The sequence below is a fragment of the Salvia hispanica genome, chromosome 1, assembly GCF_023119035.1.
Source record: "Salvia hispanica cultivar TCC Black 2014 chromosome 1, UniMelb_Shisp_WGS_1.0, whole genome shotgun sequence".
NCBI classification, from domain to species: domain Eukaryota; kingdom Viridiplantae; phylum Streptophyta; class Magnoliopsida; order Lamiales; family Lamiaceae; genus Salvia; species Salvia hispanica.
This window is the reverse complement of record NC_062965.1, coordinates 27,415,958-27,426,440: the sequence shown is the minus strand read 5'-3', so window position 1 is coordinate 27,426,440 and position 10,483 is coordinate 27,415,958. Positions and strand designations below refer to the sequence as shown.

Here is a 10,483-nt window from a genome sequence, read left to right as displayed (position 1 = left end):
AATTCAGTAACCATCACTTTTATTGATAAAATCATTACAAATAAAGAAACAAAAAAAAAACTGCCTTTGCAGCAAATTCATCTGTCCCATATTACAAAAATGAAAACAGCGTGAGGCCAAATATCTGGAGTTTGAGACCTTCGCGAAGCAGCCTTTAAATTTATATTCATTTACCCATAATATAAAAATGAAAACAACAGAATCTGAAAACACAACTCGAAAAGAAAATCGCTTGATCAAGTCCAGTTCTACTCAGCATCATCATATTCATCTCCACGTTTAGGGTTTAGGCTTTCGGTTAAAGAGTTAAACGAGACGAGGCTACACCTAAAATGCGCCAATGCTATGAGCACGCGCGCGCCCTTCGCCCCTCCCGAAGAGACATGGACGATTGATCGTCCCTTTCTGCCAAACACCGCTTATACGGAACAAAACCTTTTTGGGATTGAGGGCTTGAGGACTCGACAACATCAATATTCCGGCCATCACCATTCAACCCGCTCGTTGATCCACTGTTCGAACCAACCAAAGAATCCTCTGTTTGGTTCGTTTTTTCAAGAGCCAACGGGCAAGTGTATACCGGATGAGTGTACCAAGCATACCAAGGCAGGGCAAACATGTTATCCACGTTAGTACGAGGTGGGGTTGCATTAGCAACGTTGTCACTACAGCTCTCGGACTCCTCATTAGGCTGTTTTGGAGTGTCTCTTACCACAAAGGTCTTTCCAAAGAGCTTGATGCTTGTGTGAGCCTCGGTGGTGTATGGAGAATCCAACGTAGAATCTGTCTCCTTCGGAAACAGTTCAAACTTCTGGGTGATCAAAACACGAGAGCAAATATTAGCACCCGAATCAGTTTATTAAACGATATCTAGTGGCATGAGCAGAGATGAATACCATAGATGGTTTCATTGGTAAACGGATGCCACGCTCCTCTTCATTGTCAGAAAAAGCATCCGTGGCACACGAAGCAGGGGAGAGTCGAGACTTGTGCACATCAGCAACCGAGGAGGACTCTAAGATGTCAGAGCCAATTGCTGAGAGAACTGAAGTAGGAGAGTAGTTCTCTCTTTTAGCAACAAAAACATCATCATTCATTACTTCTTGTTGATGTGAGGCCGACACTTCTGTACTAGCTCGGTCAACATTTTTACGAGGATAAGGGTGCAAAGGCTTCTTTTTTGGCCGGGGAGGAGGGATTGCAATAGGATCCGAGGTTCCCTCAGCATCAACAGATGAATCCCTAGTGACCTTGGCGAAGAACTTTTGGGCATGGCTCCGGATTTGGATGGCCGTCTTGCTCCCCACGTGCTCTGCACAACCACAAAATCTCATCGGAAAAGGATCTTTATACTTAAACGACAGTTTGAAGACAACCGTGGAACAACCCTACACCACACTCACCTTCTATTTGGCGCCAAGCACGGCCATAGAGCTTGAGAGCTTCGACAAACCTCTGGTGCTCCTCCTCAGTCCACCTCTCTCGTTGTTTCGTGATGGTGTAGGGTTTTCTCACCTAGTACGCATGATAAACGAACAACTACATTATAAAGAGCTGCAAATCTATGCCAATCAAGTGACAACAACATCATAAGGGGATAGGAACCTTAGGTGCATAGGAGTTTCTATTAGCTTCAGCGGCCGTGGACTGAGGGCTAACAACTCCTGAAGCGTCCTGACTAGCACCGGGAGTTTGATCCTGAGGATCAAAGGCAAACCAGTTAAGCATAGCTGTCAACAACACTCACTGTTTGATATGGCATTTCCACAACCATTCCTCTTATTTTTCAAGAAAATGATTCAAAATGCTGCAAAATTAGCCTAAAACATTCCTTTCAAATCAAGAAACAGATTTAACAGCTGCTATCTAAAGCTTCTCAAAATCAGTTTGTACACAAAGGGTGTTTACTTTTAGACAATTGTTTGCTTTTTATCCTCATCATTAGTATCTCAGATTCTACCCCTTTCAATGAGATATGAATCAATTAACTCAAACCATCATTTTAACATTCACAAAGTAGCTAAATGCAAGGACTAATTCCTAGCAGATAAACACAAATCAAGATAGAACTTGGAGTAAATGAAGTGCCTTTCTTCCTTCATTATGTGTATATAAATCTCAGATATCTGATTTACCATAAATAACCCAACATCATCCAATTTCAGAATCTTCTAGAATATCACAACTGGCTACTGGTGAAAGATCATGCAAAAGTGAATAGATTTGGAGATAACAGAAATCTTACTACATAACCAAAAAAACAAAGCATCTCACTAATTCCTTATTCCACAATAGTCTAATACAGAAGCATAAATGGAGATAAATGATTAATTTCAAAGGAAATAAAGACCAATAATAACATGGGATTTCATTAAAATAACCGACCTTAGCTTCAGGTTCAGCAGCCATGGCACCAAAAACTGGGCAAACACAAAAATTGATTCAAGAAAAGTAAAGACTCCAACTTTACTCCTAAAAATGGAGAGATAGAGAGAGAGAGGTGTGTAAAAATGAGGGGCGAGAGAACTTAGATCAGAGAGATAAAATAGGAACAAGGCAAGCCACGTAGGATTATGCCATTTTTTGCCAAAAATCTAACAATACTAAAATAGAAATTTTCGGTAATAAAATAACAATAGAATGATCGAGAAGGAGTAGAAAAGGATCTTTGTGTTGGCTTTGAGTTCTTGTGGCTGAGATTAAATGGGTCCCTGCCACGTGTCCGTGCCTCATGGCCCCATATCTTTATCTCATAGACAGCAACATTTGTGAGGATATTTGTGGAAGATATTCAACCACCCAACTACTCACATGCCCTAAATTGATCAAATATTATACTTTAATAAATCAAGCAAATCTTTTCAGAATTTTTAATTCTGCTTTGTTGGGAGACAGATATAATGATCTTGGTAGCCTTCACAACAGTTTTATTGATTGCACATATTATAATTTGTGGCTTAAAATAGATCTGAAAATCCAAGTTGTCATCTTGCAGTGAAAGCTGGCTATTGTGAATCTAAATGAGCAAATCCATTGGCTCTCTCGAGCTATGTTGGGAGTTGGAAAATCTAATCTTGTTCAATATAATATATATTAGTCAATTTTTATGTTTGTGGATGATATTGGTTCATGTTCAACAAAAATGAACTATTTGTAATTTATCTAGATAAAAATTCTTTTTGAAATAATAATCTTGTGGTGCTACATAAAGTAGATTTTTTCATCCACTTCATGTGGTGCAAATTGCAATCTCCATATATTTTTCATCCACAGAATGTGTAGGCCATTAAAACTGGGGTTTTTGGATTGGATATTTTTTTTAAAAAGAGTATTAGAGTTCTACTAATAATTTATTCGATTTCCATGCTATTTTTATTATATTTACTCCGGCTATTATCAAAAGTCTTGGTGGTGATCGTTGATATGAATTTTAATATATAACAAATATAAAAATAGATAAAAGACAAAATATAATGAATTAATATTTGTGGAAAATGAGGATCACCACGTTATATAAATAAATAAGTACTATTAAAAATGATTTAAAACTAATTTTTGTTGATAAAGTAAAATTGGAAACTCGAACTATTGGTGGTGGTAGGAATGAAGGAATATTAATAGTTTTGTGTTAGTATGTTAATTTGGGTATTTGATTAAAACCTTAGAAGATACTTTCGAGTCAACGTCATGTTTAATAAGTATGTATTATATTGTAAAATTTTAAATTTTTTTGATGGTGATCAATATAAGTTTTAATATAAAATTAATAAAATAAACTACTGTAAAGAAAAAGTTTGAATTAATATTAGTGATAAATGAAGATCACTGAAAAGAAATTTTTTGGACAAACTAAAAAAAATTCTAATTAGGGAGTAGGGAGTAGGGACTAGAGTTTTGTGTAAATGTGATAGTAGTATGTTAATTTGGGCATTTGATTAAAAAGATACTTTTGAGGTATAGCTGTCAACGTATTGTCTAATGTGTTGTAAATATCTCAAAATCAATTGTGTACTATTGTGACATGAATTGATAAGGATAAACTATTGAAGATAAAATGTGATTAATTTGCCCAATATGTGATTAATTTGCCCAATATCTTGTCGTGGGGGTCCTGGGTGATATGATTGCTGAAATTAAATATCGTATATGAAGAGAGATCATACGTACATTTAATTATTTATTCTTCTTTTTAAATTTTTTCAAATGGAAGAATAAAGATTACATTAAAAATATCTCACCGTTAGTATTTTGTATCAGAGTCTATTTAATTAATTAACACTTTTGATCGAACTAGCTAGTTTGAACTGAAATCCCATAAGAAAAGAAACTAGCCCTATTAAAACTAAAAATAAAAATTGGTGCAGTCGAGTAGTATGAGACTAATGCATTCTTAATTTAAAGGTCAGGGATCAATCCATGCTTTTGGGTATAGAGCAATCTTAAATCTTTAGACAAGTTGTTCCACCTATTGTCCATTGAGGTGTTTACATATCGACGTGAAAAATAGTCACTAGGCCACCGATAAATACTCTTGGTAATTAAAAACAAAATAATTAAAAATAAAATCTCATTATGACACACGCACGTTTAATTGATAATCATACATTTATAATTCCAGAGGAGTGTTATATTGCTATCTCAATACTTAATTGCTAACTACAAATAAATAATAGCCATTAGATATTCAAATTAAAGGCCTAGATCATTAACCCCGAAATTTCAATACGATCAACAAAAAAGGTCAATAAGGCCATAATATTAATTTCAAAAATTATCAATAGGGGTATTAATGTCATTTAACTACAAAATTAGTTATAACTAACTTTTAAAAGAAATCTCAAAACTTTAAATTCATATAACATATATCAAATTAAAGATAATTTTATAAGGATTTCAACGATATCCTACATGCATATGTTCCGACGTCAAAATTTGAAAAAATAATTCAAATTTTTTTAATTTTTTCGCAAATGCAAAATGTCAACATACTATATAAAATATGTCAATATAATACATGTAGAATGTCAATATAAGCAATAAGTTAACATTCTTAAAGCATTGTATTGACATTCTCAAAGCATTGCGTTGATATTTTCGGAACACTATATTGACATTTTCATCCAAAACCCTAATTTAAAGTTTTTTTTACTATCTTTTTTTATTTAATTAATAAAAACGAAAATTACACATGACAAATTGTAGACCACACGTTTTCAAAAATCCTATAACCTTAAATTAGTTGTATTTAGCAATTAAATGATGTAGTTAGCAATGGATCATTCTCTGTACTTCCATTAGTCAATTATTATTCTATATATCCAATTTTGGTGCGGTCTATGATGCGTGGCACAAATCCAAAAATGGAAGTTTGGAGATGTCTCCAAAAATATTATAATAAAGTTACGATCAGTAAGCCCAAACTTAGAAGTAAAAGTCTTGTTAGTAGTTACGATAGGTTTTATTTATGGGTGCATTATGGATTCATGAATTAACTTTGATCGATATAAAACAGATATGTTATCCAACAATTGTAAGATAAAATATGAGATTGACACTCCTTGTTTTACTGATATTGAGTAATTTTTTTTTAAATCATCAAATAGTATCTATTTCTAATCCTCCTTTATTTTCTCTTTTTCACTATTGTTTAAAGTTTTGTATTCCAATAGTTAATTTTCTGGAAAACCTTCCACTTCCAAAATTTAATTTTCACAAAAATCTTTTCTTTTCAAATTTTGATTTATATATTAGAACGTGTAGAAATTAAATAGGAAGAAAGCGATAATATAATTATACATTTGAAAATGAAAGCACGTTACTCATTTTACATAAATACCCTTATCGCAATATTAATGCTACTTAACGCTTTGCGATTACCAAAAAACTTTTATTTGATTCTAGTTAATTTCATTTTGAGATTTTTTATATGCACATAGGATAGTAAGTATGCGATAGTATGATGGATATTAATTATTAGCTAGGTTGTAAATGTAATTTAGTATTCTTTAATACTATTATTATAAAGTTTTTTGAGGTAATTTTATTATAATATTCATAATGATATGCCTATGATTTTTTTAAATATCCATCCTTTAAAAAGTATAAACATTTTTTGGCGGGTTTTAATGCTTGGAAAAGTAAGAGAAAATGGGAAAAAAAAACCTTTTTAAAATTTATTGTTAGTGGAGAATTTTTCCACAAAATGATATAAATGAATTTTAAAAATTAAAGTTATTTTTTCGACAATTTAAAAAGGAAATAGTTATCTTTTAAGAACGGAGGTATTAATTAGCAAACCCCGTTAAAATTCATTGTACTAATATTTATACAAATTTAAAATTTTTTACTTTATAATTCAAAATTTATTTTAGAAAATACTTACATGACGGGGCTTGGGGAAAACATGCCAACTATCATAATGGGGGGTTTTCAAGAAAATTTCTCTCTTCCCCTTTTAAAAAGTTTATTTAATTTTGGGGTTTTAAAAAATTTAGAATTTATTCTTTTTGTATAAAGTAATTTTTTTAATTGTTTACAATTTGTATCATTAGTTATAATTGAGTTTTTTTTATTTATTTCTCCCGGATAAGATAATTTTTTTTTGACTTTGAGTTATATTTTTTTTTCTTTTCAAAATATTATGTTTATGAATATTATCATGTTTTAATTTAATTTTTGAAATGAATTTATTGTTCAAATAATTTTTTCTTTTTTTTTGTATTTAAGAATACATTTTTTTTATTTGTATATCTTATTTATTTATTTCACGCATGTCCTTTTTTGTTATTTTTATTTATGTTACTAAACCCATAAGTATAATTGATATTAAAATTGTTTCAATAGTATCTGAATATGAAATGTTTCATTACAATATGGAGCTATTGTATAATTCAATAATATGTTTGTTGTTGTTTATAATGCTTTTAATTGTTTATAATTTTATTAATATTATTTTTAAATTTAAATTTCATATTCTTTAAAAATATATTTTTATGTTATTGTTAATATATCTTTATTTTAATCTATTAAAAAGAAATATTCTTTATTATTTTTGAAAATCTTTTTGTCCCGGGAAGCATTTAAAATTTAGTGCGTATTAATATGGAGTAATTCCTGATGCAATATGGGCCCAATTTCTTAAGGCCGGGACACAAAACGACGTTGTTTTGTGTTTGTTGAGAAAAAAAATTAAAAATTTGGAGATGAGAGGCAAAGGGAGAGAGGGGACAGTAGGCGGAGATGAATTGGGACGTGAATTGGATGGGGGAGATGAATTGGGGCGGTCGACGGTGGATGGTGATGATGGGGGCGGAGCAGCGAGGGGAAGCGACGGAGGGCGACGGAGCGTCGCCGCCGCCACTAGGGAGATGAATTGGGGCAGTCGGCGGTGGATGGTGATGATGGGGGCGGAGCAGCGAGAGGAACGGACAGAGGGCGTCGCCACTCCCATAGCGGCGGCGGCGCGAAGAGACTGAGAGTGGGAGAGATAAGGAAGTGGAAAGAGAGTGAAAGAAGAGAGAGAAAGAAGAGAGAGAAAGAGAAGAAATGAAGGAGCAGGTGGTGCGCCGGAGCGGCGGACGACGGCGGCGCCGGAGGTGGTGGTGGCGGCGCTGGAATAAGGAAGGAGATCTTTCTTTTTTAAAAAAAAAAAATTAGGGTTTGGGTAAACGAGGAGGAAGAAGAGTGGAATGAAAATAAACACACTAAGCATCCAAATCATCGTCCATGTCAGCATAAATGCCAACATCATCACACTGCTTAGCCGGAATACCCGACTCAAGAAATCGGCACACGAGAGTAAAGTTCATGATTTTTTATGCAACATTTAAAGTTCACGAAAAAAACCAAACTTTTGTAAAAGTTCATGGGCAGTTATAGTTCATGATAGTACCTACTACCTATATTATTAAATTGATATAACTTTTCAAAAATGGAATACACATTTTTGTGAAACGGACGAAAATAGAAAGTGCACATATTTTTACGGGACGAATATAGTATTACTCATTTCGTTCTCAACGGAAGTGATGCATTTTTTTGGGCATAATACGTTTTTTAAGAATGTGATTTTTAGAATTAAATAAATAGAGAGACCATAAAATAGAAGAAAAAATAAAATAGATAATTGAATTGGGAATAAAGTATGATAAGTAAGAAAAATCAAACATGTCAAATTAAACATGTTCATTTTTGTTATTAAAAATGATTCAATTACAGTGAAACAATACAATACAAAAAATTGAGAAATATAATGTGAGAATATAGGATCGTCATCCCGGAGCTTCTCCAATTATCTTTCTAGCTCTACTATCTCATCACATAGTGTAGAAATTTGATTGGATTAATTCAATATTGAATCTTGGACACAAGTTTATAATAAATAATGCAGTTCTATGTCATTAGTTATTGCACTGAACTAAAAAGCATAATGACAATAACACTAACATAACTAATCTGCCTTACTCAGATTATCACCTTCTTGGAATAAAAATGCTACCTTTTTTCTTTAGTGGAATAACACATCAAGAAAAGAACCCACTAAACATCAGCCATATGTGATCCAAACCCCAAACATAATGGAAATATAGTCACTGGCAAATGGCAATTATCCTCATCTCCACTGTTATAAGAAGGCCCTTTTCAAGAATCAGACAACACTGACATACACACACATTCTTGTCTGAAATGGATGAGGAAAAACACCAACTCGTGGGAAAGCAAAATGGAGTAGGGGACAAGCTGCAGCTTACAGTGGATGAGGTGGTGGAGGAATACGTGGGATCGTTCGGATTCTCACAGCTTGTGCAGGTCACCTTGGTGTCCATCGCTCGGATATTTGATTCACACTGCACCCTTGTCACCATCTTCACAGATGCTCAGCCGCAGTCGTGGCGTTGCATTGGCCACAAATGCAGTGGCACGACGGCTGCTTCTGTTTGTGGGATGAAGCCCGGGACTTGGGAATGGAGTGGTGGCAATACAAGCTCCACCATTGCTGAATGGGGGCTGGTGTGTGACCGTAGATTTCTCGCTGCTCTGCCTACTTCGGTTTACTTCCTCGGTTCCCTCATAGGTTTGTCTCAACTCAACACTGCTAAAAAGAGATTTGATAATGTTATGACATCATGCATCAAGAAAAGGGTTATTTTAGTTTTTCTGAGTGAGTTTTACCTTATGCGTTGACAGGCTCTGCAGTGTTCGGCCGCCTGGCGGATGGACACTTAGGCCGGAAAAGAGCAGTGCTTGCTTCATGTCTCCTAACAGCTGCTACCATTTTCCTGACTTCCTTCTCCCCAAACATATGGGTTTACTCTCTTCTCCGTTTTGCAAATGGATTTTCCCGAGCAGGCATCGGGATATGCTGCTTGGTGCTCTCGACAGAGACCATTGGCCGGAAATGGCGCGGCCAAGTTGGCCAGTTTGGATTTTTCTTCTTTGCAGCAGGGTTTCTTTCTATCCCCTTGATTGCTTATCCGACCAGAAATTGTTGGAGAACTTTGTACAGGATTATTTCAATCCTTCCACTTTTTTACTCGATCTTCATACTAACGCCCTTTGTAGCAGAGTCTCCGAGGTGGCTACTCGTGAGGGGAAGAAGCGAAGAAGCTCTTGATGTGTTGAGAAGATATGCAGGAATGAATGGAAGAGAGTTGCCTCCGAATCTGTGCCTCCTGAAGCCAACGTCCACTAATGAGACAATGACTTCGTGCAAAGGAGAAAATAACGCCTCGCCTATTGAGAGACTGTGGAATACTAGATGGGCTGTGAGAAGGATGACAATGGTTATGCTCACGGGTTTTGGGATTGGTTTTGTATACTATGGTGTTCAACTCAATGTTGAAAACCTTAATTTCAACCTCTACTTTACTGTTGTCATAAACGCAATGATGGAGATCCCAGCTGTTTTCATAGGCAGTGTGCTGCTCGCCTTTACAAACCGCCGCATGCTCTTCTCCACGTCAGCTTTTCTAACCGGAATTTCCTGCATCCTCTGCATGTTTTTCTCAAGAACAGGAGACAAGAGAAAAAGAGGAAGCTTACCTCAACTGATGATCGAGGCAACTGGTTTCATGGCAGCTTCGACTGCATTCGATGTGCTGTATATCTACTGCGTAGAGCTATTCCCTACAAACGTGAGGAACTTCTGTGTTTCCATGCTGAGGCAGTCATTGATGCTGGGGGCCTCAATTTCTCCTCTGCTGGTTGTGTTTGGGAGATCAAGCCCATCTCTCTCTTTCCTCGTATTCGGGGTGCTGTCCATAATCAGTGGCTTTTTGAGCTTGTGGCTTCCTGAAACCAGAAATTGTCCTCTCTATGAAACGCTGGAGCAACAAGAAGAGGAAGAAATGTTAGGATCTGTGTCTATGGAACTGGGAAAGAAGGTTCAAATGTAAATATGTATAACTGCACCATACTTGAAGTTTCTCCTTAGAAACAGAAGATCAAAGCAGCAATACATCACTTGGCTTTGCTCGATTTACCT

At 35.2% G+C, this 10,483-nt stretch overlaps 1 protein-coding gene across 1 annotated transcript; it reads right to left on the bottom strand.

Moving 5' to 3' along the window:
* LOC125202040 (protein REVEILLE 2-like) lies at window positions 1-2,825 on the bottom strand. Its single transcript, XM_048100352.1, has 5 exons — window positions 2,386-2,825; window positions 1,606-1,698; window positions 1,404-1,515; window positions 897-1,312; window positions 1-811 (listed from the first exon to the last, which is right to left on the bottom strand). Exons 1-5 carry the CDS (start codon window positions 2,407-2,409, stop codon window positions 344-346), a joined length of 1,113 nt encoding a protein of 370 aa, XP_047956309.1. The 5' UTR covers window positions 2,410-2,825; the 3' UTR covers window positions 1-343.
* Window positions 2,826-10,483: the final 7,658 nt, after the last annotated feature.

Excerpts from the sequence above, each read along its gene's own strand:
- LOC125202040 (XM_048100352.1), bottom strand. The coding sequence starts at position 2,409 with ATGGCTGCTGAACCTGAAGCTAAG. Across the intron at positions 1,699-2,385 it reads CTGCTGAACCTGAAGCTAAG|GATCAAACTCCCGGTGCTAG; the intron begins GTCGGTTATTTT and ends TTTGATCCTCAG. Across the intron at positions 812-896 it reads TACCAATGAAACCATCTATG|AAGTTTGAACTGTTTCCGAA; the intron begins GTATTCATCTCT and ends TTGATCACCCAG.